At 40.2% G+C, this 25,704-nt stretch overlaps 1 protein-coding gene across 7 annotated transcripts in view; it reads right to left on the bottom strand.

Annotated features, from left to right (window-relative positions):
- Window positions 1-25,704, bottom strand: part of HOMER1 (homer scaffold protein 1) — an 82,657-nt gene that overhangs the window by 45,512 nt on the left and 11,441 nt on the right. For all 7 annotated transcript variants that reach the window (XM_075270203.1, XM_075270262.1, XM_075270233.1 and 4 more), the window contains 4 exons: window positions 14,390-14,546; window positions 9,781-9,912; window positions 7,257-7,349; window positions 765-907 (listed from right to left, as the gene is read on the bottom strand). In XM_075270203.1, the coding sequence (XP_075126304.1) occupies window positions 765-907; window positions 7,257-7,349; window positions 9,781-9,912; window positions 14,390-14,546 (525 nt within the window). The remainder of the gene's footprint in view (window positions 1-764; window positions 908-7,256; window positions 7,350-9,780; window positions 9,913-14,389; window positions 14,547-25,704) is intronic.

The following is a 25,704-nucleotide window of genomic DNA, read 5'->3' as shown; positions in this document are numbered from 1 at the left end:
CCTGGAATATTTAATATGATTTCTATACAAAAAGTGTTATATTTGGTATGACTAGACAGAGAAATGTAATATTCAACCATGGCACAACCCATCTATCATATGCACTAGTTCTGTAAGGCTAGGTTCACACTACATTCTTGCACCCTATTGAAAGGTACTGTTTTTTTTTTCTATTTGGCCAAGACCAAGTTTTCAAATTTTAAGACAATGCACACATGTGGTGTGAACAGGACTTTAGTTTTACATGCACTTGAAATAGGGATCAGTGATTGCTCCAAATCTCATTTTCCAATACTCCTTGTTACATGCAGAATACACCAATGATAACTGGACCAGACATGGACACAGAACACTACCAAGAAAGAACGCTATATTTCACGGTAAGCAATATGACGTTATTGCTCAACAACAAGTTACTATATAGGGTTAATTAGTAACAAAGTGCAAAGGCCCACAGAAATCGTTTATGAATTCGGTCTCCCCATTTGACTTGCATTGGATTGCGACCACTGTCTGAGCAGTATGGGTGACTATACCTTTGCGCGTTGTTAGTAAATAACTGGATACTACCATATTGGACCAATGTGCTTCAGCAGATAAGATATTGCATATAATCTGCCAATACTCAGGAGGTAATGAGATTATCAAGAGTCCATAAAAAGCACTCACATAGGATCATAGAATTCTGCTCATGACTATCCCACAGCCACATATTAGTAGCAGATACACATCAGTTAATCAAGATTTGGGAACTGAATTGGTACCTATGTGTAAATGGCAATGCATTCTGCGTAGGTTCAGCCCTTGGTTCAGAATTTTGCGTCACTTCATGGGTTGTTCTTTCGTCGTCCGTTCCGTTAATGCTTTCTGGTGTTAAGGGAGACTGAATATCTCCTCCAGCAGATTCCTTTAAGGGAGCATACAGACAATTAATATCAGCAAAGGAAATATAATACTGATAAAGGCATCTATTTATGCATATACATTCTAAGCTATACGGATTTCTAATATGGCGACCTTAGCCAGACAATGGCCTGTACTCAATAGATTCTATGATAAGATATACAGTGCATGTCTCATTACATACCATATGTACATAATACATATCCCGGATTTCTCTTTTAGTGAAGGGTTTAGTGCCTATACATATGTAATACAGACCTATATTACAGGTCCATGTATGTGAGTTTCTAGCTGCGTATAATCTGCAATTGTATTATTCATTGGATGTTGTGGATGGCACTGTCACAGGATATAGTGCCCACTGAGATCAATAGGTACCTATAGAGCAATTCAATTACATAAATACATTAAGAGGATTTCTCCATTAACCAAAAGCAGAGACCTAATAATAAAACTATAAGGCTAATGAAGATATACAATTTTTCGAAGTTTTCCAGGAGCCCACTAGCATATTGTATTACTGATGGTTTTCTGGGACAGCATCAGGGACCCACAGTTTCTCTGAAAATTAGTAATGGTTGGAGATACAGTTATATACATGACAGGAGAATCGCTATTGTCTCTCTAAAGTTGACCCTATTTAAAGGAGACCCTTTTTATTTGACTTGCATATATAGAGAAAACTGTCTACAACAGGGGTAGGCAACCTTTTTTGTATGGTGTGCCGATTTAAATAGAATTAAATCAAAAATGGGGTCTTGGGAGTGCCAGGCAATAACTGTAAGGCTACGACCCCTATACTAAAGTCATATACCACAAGCCATAACACAGAAGTGCTGCCACCACATGCTTATGGATACGCCTTTACTGCTTATTCCTGGGACGCAGCTGTACTTTCCCATTAGAAGCAATGAAAGTCCATGTGCAGCCCCCAATAGTGGTAAATGTGTCCAGGAGCACTGTATGGCAGCAGCCTTAGGCTGGGTTCACACGGGGTATTTTGAACCTGAATTTAACGCGGAGGCTGCCTCAGATTCTGGTCAAAAAAAAGGGTAGCCGCGACTGGATGCCAGTGCAGTGCACCAGCATCCAGTCACATCACTCTGCTCCAGATTGGGCCCAAATGAATGGGCCTAGTCGGGAGGAGGGAGTGTCTTCAGACGGATGTCACGAGGCGAATCCACCTGAAGAATGAGCATGTCGCTTCTTTTTTCTGGGAGCCGGAACAAACCGCTCCCGGAAAAAAGAACAGACCGGTTCCCACTGTTTTCAATGGGAGCTGTTTTTTGGTCAGGATTTTGAGACGGATTCCGCCTCAAAATCCTGACCAAAATACCCCATATGAATTCAGCTTTAGGGTGGTCACACACTATGTATCTGGATGTAGCTATAGCTGCATCCAGGCCTAGGCTACTGGTACTCTCACTTCAATGTAAAGTTGCACTCACATGATATGTTTTTGAACCAAAATGCATGCATTTTTATTGGAAAACCGCCTGCGATTTTGTGCAAAAAAATGATGCATCATGACTCCAACATAACAGCAGTCTCTGATGTCAGGCAGAAGTGCCAAAGAGAGCAGGGATCCCTGTCTGAGTCCCGGGAACATTATTTTTTATGTTTCAGGTGAGTTTGATAAAAAAAAAAAAGCTGGGCAAGATCGCCCAAGTGCTTCCTCCTCGGGGACTCTGGCTGCTGTGCCAGGGGTTACCAACCCCCTGGTCTACAAAGACTTACTCTCTGTAAGGGCATTTATCAAAGCGAGGCACAGTAACAGAGGATCCCCCATAATATACAATCAGGATATGCTCATATTTCTAGAGGTGTCTATGCAAAATGAGATGCAACATCTGGGTTGTTACCGTACTTTGGGCAATGTCTCTGCTTTTCGTTTGCACTAGGGTGTCTGATTGTAGGTCAGGAAAGTACCGTATGGTTTACACTCCACTTTTGTTTTTCATTTTATTGTGGCTGCATGGTTAGTCATTGACTATACTTTGATTTTGTTTATTGTCAATTCCATGCATGTTGCCTCATGGAAACCATCAACATGAAGCTGCTAATGTATTGGAGGAACTTGTTACAGCTCTTTCATAGATATTCTGGTGTATATGAATACCAGGGGAGTTTGGCTTTTCAACCCATGACTATCTGATTTACGTTAATGCATACACATCTATATAACCACGGTCGGGCTGTATAATTAACATCACTTTGCACAGAGAACTAAATGATCCTAAAGTCTGTCTTTTCTTTTAGTTGCTATAACTCCTAGTATCTTTTCTATCTTCTATGAGCTTGTATGTGTTCTTTCTTGTAATATATTACTGTATTATCATGCTGCTGTAACACACTGAATCTCCCCGTGGTGTAACTAAGGATTATCTTATTTTATCTTATAATCTGATTTCTTTTAATAAACTAGTTGACAGATTCCTATTTCTTCAAAGACTCATACACGCATTGGCAGAGAATGTCGACATGTCCTGTGATCATCACCTACTATGAGGTTTAGTGGTCAGAGTGAAAACTGCAAGATTTGAAGATTATATTTGAACTATATAAAACATGATTGACATATGAGTAGCCCTGAGCTGGTCAGAAGTTACAGAGACAGCAGATCATGGCACCACAAGTCACCCAAGAAGAAGAGCCCAAAAGTGGACCCAGAGAGAGTACCAGACACCAGAGGAGGACCAGAAGAGGTGAAGGTGCCTATAACTGTTTGTTATTTCTTTTACACCTCCCGTTGGCCTCCACTTAATATAGTCTGTAGTGTGACAAGTCCTCACAATATAGTAATTGCACTTCTGATTCTAACAAGTTCACACCAAAATGAACCAGGTCGACCCGTCTGAATCCGAAAATAAACAAATCTTCAGAGGTTCGCCCATCTCTACTCCCAATCTGGTCCACGGGATAAGGCGGCATATTTCTATCTTTTAAAACTGACCATGATTTGTTTCTGGATTCCCATGACCTTACCTTGTATTCCAGAAAACCTGTGAAATGCTAACATTTAAGTGTATCTACTCTACAGAAAATATTAGAAACTGTTCATAGAGGTTATTACTTGATTCTTTCCTACTAAGTGGTTATAAGATACAGCAGGGCTTCATATTCATATTCCTTATGGTTTCTCTCTAGCTGTGCAGGGAAGCTACATAGGTTTTAATAAAACAATAGGAACCCAACCTAAGTGTATGAATGGCATAGAGGCAAAATGTTCATGTAATAAAGAGTAACACAAGATATAATTATAAAGTAACAAAGAATCTGTAGGAAAGAAATAGTGCTGTGTTACTAGGAAGAATATGGCTTTGCACAGCGAGGCCATATGGTGGCCATTGGAATTTCTACAACTCTGTAATATGGATCCACAGGGACACGTGCCGCCATACAGGCTCTGTTCATACACCTTACATCTGAGGCCTTATAAATCTGAAAGTCTAGTAAAACTCCAGAAGCAGAAGACTGAGCAGAGAGAACCAATTGTAAGACCAATACTGAAATAAAGCCATAAGATCAGATTTCTGATGGGTATTTTTTTATTGCCCAATCATTCATAAGATCTGATATTCCAAGAACCGTCCGTCCCAATAATACCAGATTAAAGGAATTTTATGCCATTATTTCTTCCAATAATAAAATATGAATCAGAAGATAACCTTGAAGGGTGCTATTTGCAAAATGTCACCTTGTGAAGAACTATTTGCTTTGAAGAATAAACCAGTAGGACATAGATAATCCACCAGCATGGCTTCATTTCAGCAATGTAATGTCGGTTCTGAGCATGAATAGCATGTCCCTCTTAAACAAGAGAACTGAAATAAATGGGAGCGATATCTACATAATTGGATTAGAATTTTGTGTCAGCAGGCTCTCATCTCTCGGAGGAGATGGCTAAGTCATGCCAACTGTGATTACAGATTTTTCCAGCCAATTTGGACACCTGTGTTGCAAAAACTGGATCGCCACCAATTCCTTACTCAACAGGAAATGACCAGATGTCAGAAGCAAATGGCCTTCAATCAAATCCACCAAGCTGGGGAGTAGAGTGTGTTATGACAACCTTACATAGAAGATAATCGAGGGACACAGGATGTCCTTGTTTCTTTTAGTACAGACAGGAGACATGTTGTAGGGCAGGTATGTCTATACAATATAACATATGAACATGAAATGCTCATTGAAAAAAAAAAAATATAGCATACCCAAACAACAATGTCACATGGCTCCAAAACTTGGCATACAGTTATGTTTTAGGCATATATGTAAATGATTACAGGTATGGTGTGATAAGACACTGGGTCAAGACACAAGAGGGTGACTACTTTTGGGTAGTGTACATTTTGCCCAGTTGACATAATTTGAGAGCCGACACATCGTTAGATTGAGAGAAGCAGGTTGGTCGTTTCAATGAAATGCCCACCATGTAGATTGTTCTGACCTAGCTTTTAGGAGGTTTTGGGAGCAGTGGTTACATAAGGTCACTCATAGTGAACAGGCTTTGGAAGTCTCAGGCAGACCAACAGTATAGATGATCATTTGATCAACCAATAAACTTGAGCAATTTCCTTTCCACCACCCAGACACAGGTAGCACCTTACTTACACACCCCAGTCTATGCCGGCACCAATTCCAGGCACTTAGTAGAAGTCAGTTTGGTTTTATGGTGCCACCATTTTCTTGGTTTGCAGTGGGATCATGATCAAGAAACCTGGACTCCTACAGACTGGAACTTTAGCAGCAAATCCAGGTTCAGTTTAGGATCCAACAACATTTAGGTTTGGGTATGGACGTCTTGTGGTGAATTCTTCAATCCTGCCTTTGCTGAGGTGCGACACACTGCCCCAACTGCTGGTGTGACGATCTTGGAAGCCATCACAAACCATAGCTGGTCACTGACCGCTCAGTGATATGTGCAGGACATCTGGGGCTACATGTGCTGTCTCTCATGCCAGGGCTTCCAACTGGCAATTTTCATCAGGATAATACTCACTCCTAGCAAAGGTTTCTCAGGAATGTCTCCGTCAGACTGACTGCAACACCTTGCTGGCCTACCTGGTTGTCAGTTTTATCATCAATTGTGCTTTTAAGAGACCAGTGGGGGCTTCTACAAGTGTGCAGGATCTATAGGCCAAGCTTCAAAATCTGTGGGAAAAAGTACCATAGGATGCCATAGAGAACCTGTATACCTCCATGCCCAATAGTATCTCATCTTGTATCCAGGCTAGAGGTGGCCTAATGGGGCACTAAATCTTCTTTTCAGTTGTATAGTCCAATCCCCCAATATGTAATAATTTACATATATCATCATTACATTCACAGTGGGAAAGTCTCATTTAGTGAGTTCTGTTGGCAATGAGTGTACTTTACATCTGTTACTGTATCCTAAAGTCTCTTTTGCACCTAATTTGGACCTCCATTTAGATGAGTGTGCTCCTGTTTCATACATGATCATATATTTATATATAGATTTAGTACCTGCTATAGGACCTAGACCTACAGGGTGGGAGTCCTGAAGAAATATGGTGGTGTTTTAAGCTTGCATATTGTGTATTCTGGTATTTGGTGATCTAATATATGACAATACCATCCAACCAATATATTTTGGTTGACTCTTTATTAACAGTAGTTATGCTGTTATATGCAAAACTATAGTAGGAAAAAGGTTGTTGGAGGATTTCAAACTTTGCTATGGTGCCCAGTGAATTTTAATTCTATCACTGTATGCCATAAAGAATATCGTGTTGCCGTGTGTGTTGTCTTCACACTATATACTACTGGTACAATTACAGCTTCAATGGCTATAGTATGCATAGTATGTATAATGACTATCAGAAGAATCCCGTTCAGTTAACAACTATTTCTTCGGACTCCCATATATACATACATGATTATATTGGCCGTGGGTAAGTAAGTGAATTAAGCTGCTGTCAGATATATACATAAATACTGTAACTATTCTCCAGTATACAATACAACATAGAAGTCACATACTTATACACTATTACTATTCAAAAAAGAAAAAGACATAGACCGCTCTTGGTCTGGTGGCAGGGGTGTTGCCGGACCACTGGGTCGCTCCCACTGTGGGCGCCATATTGCAGTTGTGGCAGTCGCTGTGTCCCAGTAGAGTAGGGACCAACTATAAAGAGGTCACCGTGAAGTGGCTAGTGGGCTTACGCACCTTAATAAATATGCATACTAACAACCTCATGTTCAGTATTGTAGAATTTGCTGAGAAGCACTAGATCAATGTATAAGACGGGGATGTGCGGGCCATGTCTTTTTCTTTTTTAGAATTTATACACTATTACAATGATGTGTATGGTTCATATGAACATTACCTGGGAAGGAGTACTAGTCAGCTCCATCTTTTCTTGGGATTTCTCCTTTGCTAATCGAGCAGCTTCTTTAAATTCCTGAAATTTTTCTGCAAACTGAACAATAAAATGGAAAATGTATTAAATCCAGCAGATAAATATTTAGTGCCCTAGACAAAGTACAGAAAATTGTATATGTATATGGGATCTCCTCCTATGAAGAAAATTGAGGTCCCTTGCCTTTAAGAGCTGTCTGGCTATTCAATCCTTTCGCAGAATTTACGATATGTAAGCTGAATGTGGCAATGCCATGTGATAAACACAGACAATAGTGAACCTCAGAGCTCTGAGGAAGGAACTATGGTTCCGAAACGTGTCTGCGTTTTTTAGGGGGTTTATTTCGTTTTCTTTTCATTTTTGTACGTCAAAGTTTTTTGTCATTTTATGATGTTTAACAATTAAAAGTTATATTTTAATATCGGAGAGCTGCCGGACAAAATTTATTCTATTGTGGATCCTTTACACTCAAGGAATAGAGTGTGTTGCCGTGCACCCCGAGGAATATTTTCTCAAGCCGGGAAGTGGAAGCAATTTGGTGAGCTGAATTTTTTCTTTCTTTATTGTTCACAATAGTGAACCACGCAGAATGCAATATGGTGATTTATTGTACAGTAATATGCGTGAAGTCTCAGGTTATATACTCATATACAAGGGGAAGAAAACTCATATATCCAACTTCTGTAGATGCACAGCTGATCCTGCAGACAAACAGGCCCCCTGCTTTAAGTGTCCCCTTCAGCTTTATAGCTAGGGTTCTCTGTTACTTTTTTAGTAGTTTATAGTATTCAGATATATTCACTTGCAATTTTACTAGTATCCCTGTTTCTCTATCACATTATGCAATGTCAGGAAAGAGGAAGGAGCTATGTAAATAATAATAGTCAAGATAAGGCAAAAATACAGTCAAGTGTGGACAATGACATCAAACAAAAGCGACAACCACTAGAAAAAAACAACATATACAGATTAGGCAAATGTATCGATGAATTGTACATTTTTAGGATATGCTGTCACTTGCTAATTGGTTAATTGGTGAGGTCTGATCTGATGGATGAGTCCTTCAGAATATTTCCATGTAGTATGCCATGGGCACCCACATACTGTAACATGGACTCCTTCCCTTAAACAATACCAGGTCTGTGCAGCTGATCAGTAAAGATTCTAGGTGTCTGACACCCAACAAGTCATGGCAAATGTTAGCTATACCACTTATCATGACTGCAAATACCTCTATACAAAGTGTCCCTATTAAAGGACTTCACATCAGAACCTCTGGTTATAAGGTGGGCCAACTCGACCAACATGGTATGACTTATAAGATGCAATTCTGCAGAATAGTTAGCTATGGCCAAATGTGTCTTAAAAGTGAAGTAGGTTGCTTCACTGGCCTGCTATATAATAATCTAACATATTACAGACATTTATCATGAGCCATGAAATATAGATCAGACTTAGCGCAAATGAATTATTTTCCATAGCGCCAAACCTCCGCAGGCCGCAGTACTAATAAATCTGTCCCTCTGAGCTATATTACATGTATTAAAACCTAGTTATAGCTTAAATTAAAAGAAAGGCTCCGGAAACAATCCATCCATGTTATACATAAATCGTTTTTTTTTTCCTGAGAGGTGAACTTCAGGAAAAAAAAACCTACTATAAAAAATAGGGAGCGTTCCACTAACGTATGTAACTAAGTTGTGAATGTTATTATTTAGACTTGTAGTATGAAATGCATTGTTGTCGCAACCTTCTGGTGTATTACCCGTAATACATGGGACAGTGCGCTCATTTAGTGGTTTGTTGCTTTCCAGCTGTTGTGAAATTTCACCACTTTGAATCCTCTGAAAACTTGAATATGGCAAAGCATGCTGGGAGATGTGGTTTCACAACAGCTGGAAAGCAACAGGCTGCACTGATTTAGTGCACGTTGCATCTGAGCCCTACATTAAACATATGCACAAGGAAAACCTCCTGACATATACATTAAAGAGGACCTGTCGCCATCTTTGAAAGCCCAATGATGTGCATCATCATCGTTTTGTTTATCCAAATGCATTCAGCTATTCTAGACATATAAGCCTTTTTACTGCTAATGTAAATAGGGTGTACTAGCCAAGTGGGCAGTATCACTGTATGACATACAGAACACAGAGACCCCATCCCAGAGAAACCTCCGTGTTACAGCTCACTTGGCTAGTATACCCTAATGTCCTTCAGCACTAACAGGGCTTATATCTTTGGAGTGGCTGAACAGATATAATTGAAAAAGACACCAAAATCCTCAGTGCCTACCAGGTAATGGATACCATTGGGCTTTTCAGATATCCCCTGGTTGTACATGATGGACATATGTTTTTTTTCCCAACCATATAAACTATGTAATATGTCACAGTCTTGACCACCCAGACTACACACCCACATTGCCATGCAACAACCAACAAAATGTTTGTAGTACACATCATACAGCGCTCTGTTACAATACACTCACCTTTGTGAGATGGTGCTCAGAGGAGAAGCCAAGGCCATACACTGTGTTAGCCCTGCTGTCCGCCCACTGGCCAAACTTCTGGGATGTTTTAGTGAATGTCATGTTGGGACTGATGGTGCTATTTATTATTGCCTGGCAGAAAAAGATATAACTGTGTAAATAAGGAATAGTAAAAGGTTGAGCACCAATGTAAATTCAGAAAGGAGAACAAAAGGGGAAAATGAATTCCTAATATAATATTCTTTAGGTACATAAAAGATGTAAATCAGGTGCTAATTATAAGATACTATGGATATGTAATAAAAGGTACTTGCAGGAATACTCCACTACATTACCTGCAGGCGATGCAATGTTATAATAATGATGGTAATAACCATATACTATTTCTGAACTTAAAGCACGGACTGCACACAGGGGACACGAGGATGAAAAGCTATTTGTCTCTTATCTTTATCAGTCGCCTCCAGCCTGCCGTTCGGTAGAAATACCGGTTTGTACCGGTATGCAAATGAGTTCTCTCGCAGCACTGGGGGTGGGTCCCAGCGCTCAAACAGCACTGGGGGCATCCCCAATGCTGCCAGAGAACTCTCTGCAGCGATGCCTCCATCTTCAACAGCAACCGCCTCTTTTGCCGTCTTCTTCTGGCTGGGGGTCACACTCTGGCGCCTGCGCAGTCAGCTCTGCCATCGGGCGCAGGCAAACGCCGAGTGCACATTCTGGCTGGTGGCCATTTTTTGAAGGCCGCTTACACGCACATGCGCATTACGCGCCTGTAGTTCTATGGAGAACAGGAGAGTACTGCGCATGCGCGCGTAAGCGTCCTTCAAAAAATGGCCACCGGCCGCCCTGTGCACTCGGCTCTTGCCTGTGTCCCGATGGCAGAGCTGACTGCGCAGGTGCCGGAGTGTGACCCCCAGCCAGAAGAAGATGGCAAAAGAGGCGGTTGCTGTTGAAGATGGAGGCGTCGCTAGGGAGAGTTTTCTGGCAGCATTGGGGATGCTCCCAGTGCTGTTTGAGCGCTGGGGCCCTCCCCCAGTGCTGCGAGAAAACTCATTTGCATACCAGTAAAAACCGGTATTTTTACTGAACGGCGGGCTGGAGACGACTGATAAAGATAAAAGAAAAATAGCCTTTCTTAAGGCTATTCCGACGTGTTAACTAGAAAAAAAGTATTTTAATGGTAGAATCTCTTTAAGACAAGGCATAAGGCATAAGAAACACCAATCTTAATAAACTCTCCAGATTAGGTGCAAGGAATGTGCGTTTGGTCCAAGCAAATTTCTTCCATAGAACCAAAATGGCCTAGGGATTAGAGGAGTAAGCAATCTCCAGATTGCTTTAAATCTGGTGCAACTTGGATGTTTTTGGAGAGGTAGGACTTCCGATTTTGCCACAGCTATGGTTTGGGCATACCAATTGAGTGTATATAATACTAAGACATAGTTTATTGGAAATTCAACCAGATACGTCCTCATATACTCACAAAACATTTCAAGACCAAATGTAATGGACATACTACTGTATAATAGTTGACAAAGAAAATGCCCTTGGTAGACTTTTAACAAATCAATACACATTACATTATGACATTGTACATTATTTAGACACACAAAGTGATGGAGACATCTGCGTAGTGAAATTTCAAGGTTTTGTTCTTCTTGGATGGAAGGTAGCACTTAAGAGTCTGGCGGGCACTGCCAAATAAACCAATTCAAAATCTTCCTATTAGATAAAACCCAAAAAGCTGTAAAGGAAATTGTCCACAAACATAAAACGTGTTATCAGCCAGAAGTATCCGCAGATTTGTGCGAAGGGACTTGTATGTACTTGCGATTCCAGGCTGTGCAATCTATTGAGTGGAGCCAAAATGTGCCAACTTTTTGTAGAGCCTTAAAAGTTTTGCTTTACATGTATTAATAATTTGGCTTGCTGTATTCAGCTGCCTTATACAAGCACACAGTAATGAACGGATCAGCAAGTTTCATTCACAGCAAGAAGCAGAATCATCACAAAACCTCAAACATCTGTACGAGGAAGCCGAAGATGAGTATTTGCTGACAAAGTCCCAAACTTACAAATATAGCTTAGAGTCGAAAGAAAAGTTAATTAAACTGCCGACCGACCAAAATGAATGTATTTATTTACAATGTGTCTGCTAGACGCCGCACCTCTCCATCAACGCTGAAGTCTACTAAAATAGCAGACGGCTGCGGAAACACTCAGTGGGATGTTATATATATGAATGGGGCAGCCCGGCAGATGTATGTGCCACAACCCTGAAACAGCAGATTTCTTAATGGAGATAAATGTAGCACTGGTAAATTCCAAACTTCACGGCCAAGAGACAGAGCCAGATGTTGTCAGGGACGGGAATAAGGACAATAGGGTTAGGCCCTCACAGCCGATCCATTTAGGATTGGTTGCCCATGTGTAGCATCTTGGCATTATTGTGGCATTACTCCAGTCATATTAGGAATCTTGGAATTTTTCAAGTCTTTGCCTAAACGTTCGACTATACTATGGGTCCATTCACACAGAGGAATTTTGCGCTGATTCTGGAACGGAATCCATGTCAGAATCAGCGCTGGAAAAAAGACCCCCCATTGACTTCAATGGGTTCCGTTTTCCGCATGGAACCCATTGATTTCAGGCTTTTTTTCCCATTGAGTTCAATGGGTTCCGCGCGGAAAACGGAACCCATTGAAGTCAATAAGAGCCTTATTTTTGCACGCAGAATCAGATGCGAGTTTCGCGTCAGAATCTGCACCAGATTTCTCCATGCGAATGGACGCTAAAGCAGGCCATATGCTTCAGGTTGTCGTAGACAGATTTGTCAACTAATTTTCTTATGCACATGAATGCTCGGCTCTGACAAAAGGTGCGTGTGCCCCTAATCGGTGGATGTAAGAAAGTTCCTGCAAGACTGTTCTGCCCATACACATTGCATTAATTCGGTTCAACCCTGCAATTTTCAAAAATATAAGTGTTTTTGAAAACTCAACTTTTCTGTTGCAGATTTTTTTTCTGCAGTGTGTGGATGTGATTGGTCAGAGTCCCATCCACTTTGCAGGTAATGTAAAACTCAGCTTTTTTGCGGCAGCAGAAAACACTGTGTTTTCCCAGCATGTTGTCCTGCCCTAAGGCTGGAATCACACATGCAGGTTTTCTAGCTTTTTTTGGTGCAAAGCTTAAAGTGGATCCAGAAGGCATGGTATATATACAGTGGCTTGCAAAAGTATTACAAAGGGAAAGTTCTGCTTGATTCAGGGAACCCTGATTCAGGGCTGGGTTGATATTCTGGGTTTGGATGACAGACTCCCTTTAAGGACAGAATCATACATGCAATTTTCGTGGCATTTTTTTTTTTTTTTTTGAGTGAAAGACAAGAATTGATATAAATTGATTTTTTCACCTTACAACCACAAAATTAAATGTATTTTATTGTGGCCAGACATAACAATTAGAGATGAGAGAACACTGTTCGGATCAGCCGATCCGAACAGCACGCTCCCATAGAAATGAATGGAAGCACCTGTGACGCTGACTTTGCCGGAAGCCGGCCGGCGTCACAGGTGCCTCCATTCATTTCTATGGGAGCGTGCTGTTCAGATCGGCTGATCCGAACAGTGTTCGCTCATCTCTAATAACAATTACTGTTCAGATGCTCCATCCAATCTGGCTGAGTTTCCTATCCTTTATATCAATTCTTGTCTTTCACTCAAAAAAAATAATGCCACGAAAATTGCATTTATGATTCTGTCCTTAAAGGGAGTCTGTCATCCGAACCCAGAATATCAACCCAGACCTGCAGATAGATAGGTAAGGGTTATCTGAATCAAGCAGAGCTTTCCCCTTGTGAATCATTGCTTTTGTTGCTTAGATATTGCTGTTTTTGTCAATATGCAAATGACCTCTTTGGAGCAATGGGGGTGCTGCTGCTGCTCCCAATAGTTCATTTGTATATTGACAAAAACGGTGATATCTCAGCAATAGAAGTAACGATTCATGAGACACTAACCTATCTATCTGCGGTTGATGTGCTAGGTCCTGATGTCAGATGAACTTGCCGATCCTGGTGGAATTGTCCATTGTGTATGGGGGCCTCCTGTCTTTCCCATGTAGGAAGATGTCAAGGAAGATAAGGACTGGGTTCTTCAACATGCCCATGGGTATTGGGAGAGAGAGCTTTTGGCAGCCAACTATCTAATGTGTACGGCCAGTTTTGGTTGTGGTATACTCATCACCTGATTGTCAGAAAGTGATAAAAGGGGGGCGGTCATTAGATGAACAGTGACTTCTCCCTGTCCTGGACATGCTGGCACTGCCAGGGACTATGCAGCATATTAGTGCCAGTGATGATGTAGTCAAATAGATGTCATCCATGAGTAAAGAAGGAAAGCAGTATATTGAGAAGCCATATTACTTGGGTTTTCTTAATAAAGACTCGGTCACAAGAATGAGGGTCCACAAGTGCCCTATGTGAACTGAGTGATGGTGCTATACTGTAGTGCATAGTAATGTACAGAATTACTGTAGAATGTAGCTTTCCTTAAAGGGTCCCTCCACTAATACACTGAAAGAATAAAATAAGAAAAAGGGTTTTTTTTACCTTCGACCCATCCAGACTAATTATCCTATAGACATTCCTTGTGCTATCGTAGAAATAGGACACAGTAACTGCATGTTTGCTGGTGGGAACCCAGTTCTTCTTTGTGTTTGGATCAATCTGGAAGACATGGGCTTTGGTGCTAAAGATGGGTTGCTCTCTAAGGGAAGAAACAGAAAACAGGTTTTAGTCGAAGAATACAAGACAATGACAAACAATGAGACGTATGATACCTCAATAACTGATATCCATTTTAACAGATGGCTAAGAAGAACCAGTTATCACTATAAAGTAATGCTCCGACCCTGTTACATTGCTGCTCATACATTGTGCGATGAACATCCGCTGTATTCATCTTACTGAAATGTATTTAGACATAAGATTGCTGAGTGTAGGATTTACATCAAAAGAACGCAACCCAAAGTGTAAAATGTTTTGTTTCAGAATTTCTTATGGTTACAAAATGTCTTGTGCTAGACTGAAATCTGAACATTAAAGAGTAGCTATCTCTCCTTAGGCAACTGTAGAAGTATATTAGATGTACTGCAGCCAGAAATGTCGTGTGTAACCAGCATATTTTTGGGCTTTTTCCTTCCCTCAGTCAATCAATCTTGGTCAGATGAAAGAGATGTGTTCAGTGAAACAATTGTCTCCTCTGTGCTGCTCCTCCTCCCCTCTCACAGCATGAGTCTCACCGATAGAAATACTGCAGCTGCATCTCCCCACTGTAAGGTATGGAAATGATGGAGTTAAACATTCTACACCCTGCAGACATGTATTGTTCAGCTGTTTCACTCTTTCCTTCCGATTGCAGAGCTTAGAATAAAAACTTCTCTTCTTCTCCCTTTTCCTTGTCTAGCTTACTGATTTACTATAGGTGGATATTTGGTGAATGAAAAAGTTTGCCAATTTTTAACCTGAGGCCACAAGTTTTTTTTGTGTTTTTTATAGCCAAAGCTTAGAGCATTCCATAGGAATGAGAAATACAAAGGAAGTACTAATACTTCTTATCTGTTCTGCTACCGTGTTTCCCCGAAAATAAGTCATCCCCCGAATGTAAGACATAGCAGAGGTTTTGTTGAATTGCCTAATATAAGGCACCCTCCGAAAGTGAGACATGCAACTGGGATTATTTTTATAACACTGCTATCATCTCCTACCTTCACCATCTGTTGCAGAGCAGCTGCATGCAGGAACCTGTATGCACCTGTGTCACCAATGTCCCTGCTGCGTTGTACCGGATGAGCGTGTTGTGGTGAGCGTATATAATAAATGTTAATTTTTTTTGTTGAGCAATAAATGTGAAGTCTTCTTCATTGAAAAAAAATAAAACATCCCCTGAAAATAAGACATAGCGCATCTTTGGGAGCAAAAATTAATATAAGACACTGTCTTATATTCGGGGAAACATGGTAAATCCACAGTTGTTGACATGCCCTGGATTTAAGATCTATACTGCAGGAATTTTTGCACAACGTGTGGATGACATTTGTTTGTCTTTGCTGCTTACTATAACAAGCTGCAGATTTCCTATTTGGATGTCCCCTAAGGCTAGGGTCACATAGCAATATTTACTGATCCTATCGCCAGACCAAAGATCGCTGTTCTGTGACTCCTTCACAATTTTACTGAATGTAGTCACATTGTGACCCTCTGGGAGCCGCCACCTTGACTTCTAGTCGCAAAAAAGTCCGATCCCCAATAAAGTGGCCTATCAGAATACTGTAAGTAAGGCAGAGATGTTCTAAAATACGAGAATGCCGGTGGCATTATCACATAGTCGAGCACCTTGTCGGACTAAAAACTTCCTGAGCATGGCTGATTACAAACAGGCAAAGAAAGTGTGCAAACAGTGAGCTACAGTGAAAATAAACTGCAAGCATAGAAATGGGCTCTGTTCACACTATTTTAAAAAATAGTCTATTCCAAATTATAATTACAGTAACACTAGGAATGTGTTACATGTGGAATAGCACTGTATTCATGGTAACCTGAGGCTCGCACAATTGTCTGTTCGTAGTCGAGCTTGGATAGTCTTACCCAGTGTTATGCAGTGAGGTTACACAGTCTGACCTTTAGGAGCCCAAATGAATTGGCCTAGACTGGAGGGAGGTGACGCAAGGGGGAATTCTGCAGCTGAATAAGCCGTGGAATCCTTCTGAAGAAAGGGCAGCTCGCTTCTTTTTTCCGTAAGTGGGAACAAACTGCTCATGGAAAAAGGAAATGACCGGCTCCCATTGATTTCAATGGGAGACGTTTTTTTTTTTAGCCGGATTTTGACACGGATTCCGCGTCAAAATCCGGCTCAAAAGACCCATGTTGAGGAAATGCATTAAAAATATTTTCTGTTTTTTTTAAAAAAAATTAAAAGTACCAGCAAAGTGAAGATTTCTTTACTCATCCATACATTGTGGGGAAAAAAGAGCTGCAGAAAAGTTGTGTTTTTGAAAAACGCAGCATGTTAATTTTACATGCCAAATGGCAAGCATTTTCCCTATATATTTAATAGGGGAAGAAAAAATGCAGAGAAAAAGATTGCAAAAACTCAGTGAATACCCCTTCAGATCCACGCCCATCTTAATGATAGGTCTTTAATTTTTAAAAAATAGCTAACCAGTTCCAGTTCTTTTGTACTAATGACTTATTTTCCAGGTAGGTCATCAATAAGAGATCAGTAGGGGTCTAATACTCAGGAGCCCTGTTGATCAGCTGTTGGAAGGGACCACAGCAATTGTGTCAGTGCTGTGACCCCTTCACTATTTACAATGAATACCCTCTGTTTCATGACTGTGCAATTTAATTACAGCCTGTAATAACATGGCACAGCCATGGAATGTAAATAGTGAAGAGGTCACAGTGCTTGTACAAGCACTGCGGTCCCTTCAAACAGCTGATCAGCTGGTCCTGAGGATAGATCATAAATAACAGGTAACTGCAATAACCCTTTAGAGGGATTATTCATGAGGGGTACCAATTGCACCTTCAAGACAATGGTTGCGTCTGATACCTCAGCCACTGTCTCCAATGCAAAACTGGAACAGATCTTCTCTGCAGCTGGAAAACTTCAGTACAGTGACCTCCACATGCAGTAGAGATGAGTGCCGATCTCTGCTGCTGGACGTGCATTTGCTTTATAGGTCACAGCAGCCAGAAAATCATGCTTGCCCCGATCATTGTCGTACTGCTGTTATTACAACTATTATTACTAGCCCTCCTCACTTAAGCCCCCTTCTAGTTAGCATGGACATAACGGTATGCAAGGGTTAAGGAAGACAGACCCAGATTCTACTCGAAAAGGAATTACCGTAATGTGTCGCCCCCTAAATACCGACACTCCAGTGCTCGCCATTATTCATGTAACCATTACAGCCAATATCCCTTGAGGCCCCTGTCAATCATTGGCCTCAGTAGTCACGGGCTGTTTATGCACATTAAAATGGATAGGTTATTTCCTTATTTTATAATATTTCCATGTGAAAAACCTTTTAAAGAAATATTGGACAACCCCTTTGGACTCTTTCCAAATGAATTGTTATGGATTATATGCAAAGAATTCCTTGCAAAGTATGACATATACAATTATGTCACGGGAACCTGTCTGTATGTTTTACCCTCTTATAACGAAAAAAAAATCTTCCACAACAGCCTGCGGCAGGTTTCGATAGTTATACATACAATTTTATGGTACAAGGGATCTAATGATCTCAGGTTTAAATTCCCTAGGGGTAGGGGGCTAAAATTTTTTCAAAAACAGTTTGGAAAAATATTTAGAAATTCATACAACATCACCTTTGCCCAGTATGCATATAAAAAAAGATTCAACAAAAATATACACTGCCAGATTGGCGTCGGGAAGGAATCTTTTTCCCCTGAAATGGTGCAATTGGCATGAGTCTCATGGAGTTTTTGCCTTCCCCTGGATCAACACTGTTGGGATTGTAGGGTTATAGGTTGGACTTGATGGACTGATGTCTTCATCCAACCTCATTTACTATGTAACTACAGTATGTAAATATGAATTAGGTGTCCCATGTCTGTAAATATCTGAACGCTAAAGATCCGTATGGTGAACATCATAGATGTTGAAAAAAATCAAAATAGCTGAATCAACATTTTTTTCTATTTTTCCTTCCATCAAAATTGAATAACAATTATCACAACATTAGACTTTCGCCAAACTGTCCTGCAAAAAATGACACCTTACATAATTTTGTATACAGAAACATAAAGTTTTTGATTTTTATAACGGTATTAAAGTATGGCAAAAACTACATGAGGTCGGGCATGTGGCGAAAACGCAAAAACTGCAGCATTTTACAGTCCCTCGCAATTCCAATCCACACATTGCAGAAAAATACGTGTAGCAGAAATGCAGCGATTTCCAAAACTGGCACGGTTTTGGAAAGCACAGCATAAGTATACGCACGGAAATGCCAGCGGTTTCTCTATAGGTATAATTGAAGCAGAAAGTTCACAGAGGAAACCTCTGTGAACTTTCTGTGAAAAGCGCTGTGGGAAAAATCGCAATGCATTTCCATTTCCCGCATTACTTTTCCGCTGCGGCCCATACTTACTGACCTGCAGAATATGAAGAACATGTCATTTATACCACATGTCCAATGCTGTAAAAATAAAACCCGTAAGAAAATGCAGAATTGAAGATTTTTTCTCCAACATCAAAATACCTTTTATTTTTCCAGCTTCCAAGAACATTTTATGGATAGTACAAATAAGAAGTACAATTTATCCAACAAAAAATAAGCCCTCAAATAAAAGAAAAACGCAATGGCTTTTGGAAGGTGACAAGTTGCGACCAATTGTGACAACGTAACCTGGCCCAAAGTGTATCTAATGGTAGTTGTGTAAACCTAGACTAGATAGTCCATAGCTATACCAGCACTAGCCATTGTGATAAATCTGCACTTCTGGACTATCTAAGTTTACATTGTCTAATTTTTCGTATTTGTTGACCATGGTACTGTATATACGGCGACTCACTACTGCACAATAGTGACATCTGAAGCAGATTGTGGGTCATGTAGAAAGCAACATTCACATCAATCAATGGCCCGGGGACTGGCTTAGCAATGACACTTAGATGGTTTGGATATTGAACAATGGACATTGGAAAGTTAATCTGCCTACAATGAAGGTGTCTAATTCAGTTGGATCTTGAGAATCACCTCACTATTCTTTTGGGTTTATTCACATCTTTTCTGTCTATATAAGTAAATCTAGTAACAAGATGAATAATGAAAACATTTGTTTGAGAATTTACAGCAAAATTCCAGAATTCCCGTCTTGTTCTGAAAGCTCTTGTGAGATCAACTGGACATGTCTCTGACTCTGCGAGTGGTTAGGTCTGCGGATGCCAGTTGTATCCCTGAGCCAAAATCATTGATTTACATATATTTTTTTTTTATAAAAGAATGACAAAAACTGGGTCTGTACAGATAAATCCGGGGGCATTACTTTTGTGATTTGTAATTTTTGTATTCGTTGGCATTTTTTTTGTGAACTTGACTGGATAAAGGCTTAGGGTCATCTGTCAAGGGGGTGACATTTGGGGTTCTTCACTCTCAATGACAAGAGTAACACAGCATGCGGCGCTATTTTTATGGTCAAAAATGACATAAACCTCAACGTCACCCTCAATGAGACCGGTATGTTGGTACTTGAAGACCTGTATTCAAGAATAGACACAGAATATATACATTTTCTAACAGGTTTAGGCCCAGTTCACATTTGTGTTCGGGTTTCCATTTGGAGAGTCTGTTTGGGAAACCTAAACGCATTAAAAAGTGGTCACCTAAAGGAAACCCGCAGACCCAATAGACTATAATGGGGTCCGTGTGGCTTCTGCTCAGTTTCCACATGAGAGGAAAGTGCTGCTCGAATCTACGTTTCCTGTACAACCAAGCGGAAACCACATGGACTGCATTATAGTTTATGGGTTGTGCGGGTTTCCCAAGTAACCATTTTTTAATGCGTATAGGTTTCCATTCAGGGGGTCCCCAATTGGACTACCCGAACATAGATGTGAACTTGGCCTTAGACTGGGAGAGACTATGAGTGTAGCAGATCACAGCATTGTTAAGGCATTTTTATAACATAAAAACTCCCCTATATGGAGTCCATGCATCTAGACAGTATCGCAGTTTATGACAATGGATAAACTTTTCTTGCCTTAAAATGACTGCAAATAGCCAAGGAAGCTGTAAGGATGACACTGTGTAGAGCTGAGGCTGGAGAGGGCCCTGAAAACTCATTTTTCCAAGGACATTAATGTCACTGAATTTTATTACCACTGCAACCACAGCCCATGACCCACATAAACCTAACCTAGTCAAAATTCTCTCTTCATTCAGCTCTGCCGCCCTTTACCTTATATCCACATGGATCAGATTTGCTGTGAATACTGTCAACAGCAAATAAGCTGAAATCTACAGGGAAATCTGCAGTGGCGAATCCAAACCGTGTGGATTTTTACTGTAGATTTGCATTTGTGAAAGCCAAGGCAAGGAGAAAAAATATAAACTGATAATGGGGAAAAACCATAACAAATCCGCACTCAATGTGTGTCACAAGTTAACATACTGGGGATTTTACAATTTGCATTACAGGTCATTTTTCATGCAGAATTTTTTTTTTTTTTTTGCATGTGATTAATATTTGACAAGACTGACTGTATTCTGCTGCAGAATTTTTTTCTGTTCAAATGTGTTTTTTTTGATAAAGGTACAATTTATTTAAAAAATGGTTAATTTCGGAAGCAAACATTTTTTTAATAGGCTGATATTGCACATTTATGACGTTTTATTGTAGACATGAATTTGCAAGGGGACGGTGAATTGGAAGTTAGACAAAAGTCATAGGCAATACAGAAAAAGAATAGCTTGGAAAATTCTATAATTTGGGTAAATTTCTCACCTCAATGTTACAATTTTTTAGTATACACACATTAAAAGATGAGGCGAAATGTACAAGATATGAGAACTTGGGTGTGGATCTAGATTCTAGAACATATATTATGGAACTGGCCAAAGATTCAGATGTACAGTGGGTACAGTATGTGACGCAGAAGACAGATTTTTGCATCCCAATTTTGGGAGATTTGCAGGGTTTCAGGAGGAGAAAGCACTGGTTATATACTAAATTTTATTTATAAATAGATTGGTAATCACTAGAAAATGGGCACAGAGAGAACATCCAAATTAGGAAAAATTTAATAGATAAGGTAAAATAAATAAATAAAAATAAATACATAAAATAAAAATAAAAAAATAAAAAATAAAATAACAAAAAATTATAATTTGAGGGATAAAGGGGTTAAACTGTTTTATTATGGATACATTTATCGTTGTGCGGTATTATCTTGTTTCTTAATTGGCAAATAGTAAAAAATTATATAAAAATAAATAAGTAAATATATATGTATATTTGACCCGCTTTTATGATACTATATTCTGATGTGGATTTTTACAATGCAAATCTAAAGGAAAAATCTCATGTGAACTCAACCTAAAGTTCATGACTCATGCTGTCCATGGATGCCATAGAGGAGAGATTCCCACAAACAGGAGTGAAGTGCTCCATTGCATATTATGACAGTACTATTTCCTACAATAGGGGTAGGGAACCTTCGGCTCTCCAGTTGCAGTGAAACTACAACTCCCATCATGTTCCATTCATTTCCATGGGAGTTCCAAGAACAGCAGAGCAAGTATGCATGCTGGGAGTTGTAGTTTTACAAAAGCTGGAGAGCCTAAGGTTGCTGACCTCTGTCCTAAGGTAGAACAATTGCACACAGATTGCCTACATGTTCCTTGATAAGGATCTTCATTGCCTCTGCTTGCTACCCTACAGAGTTCATGTATATGGCTTTGCTGTTCTACACAAGGTCATCTCTGTATTTGTCTAATTATTGATGTTTAGTTGCCTAGAAACAGGATCCAAATTAAGCAAGTGACAGCACACCATCTCCTTAGACAGCATGGAAGGCCTTGTCACCAGAAGTGCTGGTGGACTTGTCTTTATAATATGGTATCATCGATCTTTCAATTCCTAAATTATAGAAGACAAGTGTCAGAAAAAGGAAACAAATAAAGGCACATATTGACTGATAACAAAAATTTTAGGGCAATATCAGCTATTTTCTTCAGAATTTAGTAATGTGCCTATAAATAGTACCAGTATCCCATAAAAAGAAAATCCCAAAACAATGTTGGGAATTTACAAGTACAAAGATACTGCATACCACTTTATTTGACGGCTGCAATAATGGAACATAAAAAATAGGCATGTGAATATATACACTAGATGCAATGTATTCTCAAAGGGACGGATGTTGTCAAAATGGTCTACAATGGGGAAACACGGTGGCTCAGTGGTTAGCACTGCAGCCTTGCAGCGCTGAAGTCCTGGGTTCGGATCTCGTCAGGAACAACATCTGCTCCCTATATGAGGCTCACAATCTACATTATAAAAAAAAAAAAAGAGGACTACTTATCTCCGTTTTTCACGTCATGTGAATAAGCCTTTATACCTGAAATTTGACTGGGGTAGATTTCCGTTGAGGCGTGCATGAAGAGACGCCAGCTGGGGAAGTGATTAAGGACACCCATCGTGAAGAGGTTATCCCACAAATCGAGAATCGGAAAGACCTTTCAACTGCTGACCACTGCCCAACCCAGTGTGGACTAGATGTGGAAGTGAATGGGAGCCCCAGAAAGAGCCAAGTAAAGCACTTGGTTATCTCTGGAGCTCCCATTGGAGTGAATAGGAGCACTGTCCACCTCCAGTCAGGCCCACATTCAACCTAGTTCATGTTACGGCCCCTTCACACGGCGTAAGCGCTCGGCTCATTCCGAGCCGTACACGCGAGCGCTTCTAAACACTTCCCATTCACTTCAATGGGAGCGTGCGTAAAGTCAGCTTTACAAGCGCTCTGATTGAAGTGAATGGGAAGTGTTTAGAAGCGCTCGCGTGTACGGCTCGGAATGAGCCGAACACTTACGCCGTGTGAAGGGGCCCTTAGGCTGAATGTGCAGTGGTTGAAAGGTCACTTTGAGGGATAACCCCTTTAAGAAATCCCCCTATGATCTTTAAGATATAATAAAAGCCCCCCTTGGAATTTACCACCTTTCTATACATGTAAAAATACAAATGAAAATAAATAAAATGTATTAAGCGAACGGATCATAGACATTCATATACACATGGGAGCCAGGGTGCCAACCCTTGATTTACATAAATGGCGGCTGATGTCATCTGACCGAGCGGCAGATTGCGCTTTATCTCCGAATAATGAAATGTGTCCAGGCTGTTTTAGCATACACTTCTCCTGATATTGTAAATGGCTTTGAAAAATCAGCCCATGGAACGCGCGCCATTTATCAGGACTTAAAGGGAATTTCAAGTGATATTTTATCTGCTTATATGATGGACTGGTGTTTTAATCTTTGCATTATAAAATGCGGCTCAAAAAAAACAAGGCGATTTTCATGCTGCTGACAATTTACAGATCTGCTTTCACAATCTGTTTTATAAGAAATCAATTACAGGCTAGAGGAATCAAATAAGACGAGAAGTTCCTCATGTCTCACAATCAGTTATGTGGGAAGGTTTTCTTCTGAGTGCTTTATCCCCCAAGGCAGAAAGGACAAGAGGGGGGAGGGAATAAAAAAGCATTAAAAATTATTTAGAAAGCCAGCACATTCTAGTGACTCAATTACAAGGCAGAATAACACTATGTACAAAGATTTCTGACTAAAGACGCCAAAGTTCATGACTTAATGTTCCCTGTATATCATTCCATATGATATAAAATGTATATCACGACCTACAGTCTATATTCTTTATGTACATGCTGTTTTTTAATGATAACTAATATCATTTTAATATTTCACCCTTCAAGGAATTAAATAAAAAAATTGTATATTCTTAAAAACACTCAATAAAATGTATGTACGTGCTGTTATTTAATGATAACTAATGGGCTAAGATATGATCGAATATTCTTAAAGGGACCCAATAAAATGTGATGCCGCACACAGCCCATTGACAACAGTTAAAAACAGGAGCCAGTTTATTTGGTAGGAATTTACGTGATTTACATATTCTTCTATTCTGGCTGCCCGCTATGGAAAAGATATGGGTGTTAAAATTGTATATGCTGCGAGCTTCATGGCACTTGTTCAGGAAGAAAGCAGCCATGACTTTTTATTCTCTTAAGGGTAAGTTCACACTGGGTTTTTTGATCCAGATTTTGATGCGGAATCCATGTCAAAATAAAAAAAAATCGCCTCCCATTGAAATCAATGGGTTCCTTTTTCCACATGAGGTTTGTTCCTGCTCGCGAAAAAAAGAAGCAACATGTCCTTTCTTGAGGCGGATTCCGTGGCTGATTCAGCCGCGGACATCCGCCTCACGATGCTCCTTCCAGACTAGGCTCATTCATTTGGGCCTAATCCGGAGTGGAATGCCGCGACTGGATGCCAGTGCACTTCACCGGCATCCAGTCGTGGGAGGGTTTTTTTTTTTTACCAGATTCTGAAGCAGCTTCCCGCGTCAAAATATGGAGCAAAAAACTCTGTGTGAACTTACCCTAAGTCCCTCTTTTCCCTGTGCCATACAGAGTATTGTCCATTTGTGCTCAGTCTAAGGGTCAGTTCACACGTGAAAACCGCCTAGCTTATTTGTGCGAGGTAAAAAACCTCGAGGAGTTTTTTTGACGCTGTTTTTTGCATTCCACGCGGTTTTTGACGCGGTTTTCGCTAGCGGTTTTCGCTAGCGGTTTTCGCTAGGGTTTTTTTTCCTATATGTGCTATAGAAACTGCAGGCGAAAACTGCGCGTTTTTTTGCAAAAAAACGCGCGGTTTTGTGTGCAAAAAACCGCGCGGTTTTTTACCGCGCGGTTTTCGCCTCCCATTCACTTCTATGCAATTCTTCAGGCGTTTTCCGCCTGAAGAAAGGTCATGTCGCTTCTTCAGGCGGAAAACGCTAGGAGGAAAAAAAAAGCTAGTGGTCTACATAGACCACCATGTTAAAGGAGAGGTTTTTGAAGCGAATTCCGCTGTCAAAAACCTCCCCTTTGCCCACGTGTGAACTAGCCCTAATGGTGGCCATACACATTAAAGGGGTTGTCCCATCACAAGGATCCTATCTATACTGCTTGTTAATGTGAATGTAAGACTTTTCCTAAATACATTGCTTCAGCAAAACTGCTTTGTTTGTCCACTATCTTACTTTATTCAATTCATTGTTGACACAGCCCTTGACTAATCTGCTCAAAAGTCAAGTGATGTATCTGCTGCTCT

Source organism: Leptodactylus fuscus, chromosome 1 (genome assembly GCF_031893055.1).
Source record: "Leptodactylus fuscus isolate aLepFus1 chromosome 1, aLepFus1.hap2, whole genome shotgun sequence".
Classification (NCBI taxonomy): Eukaryota; Metazoa; Chordata; class Amphibia; order Anura; family Leptodactylidae; genus Leptodactylus; species Leptodactylus fuscus.
The sequence above is the reverse complement of the archived record's forward strand: the minus strand, read 5'-3'. Positions and strand labels throughout refer to the sequence as shown.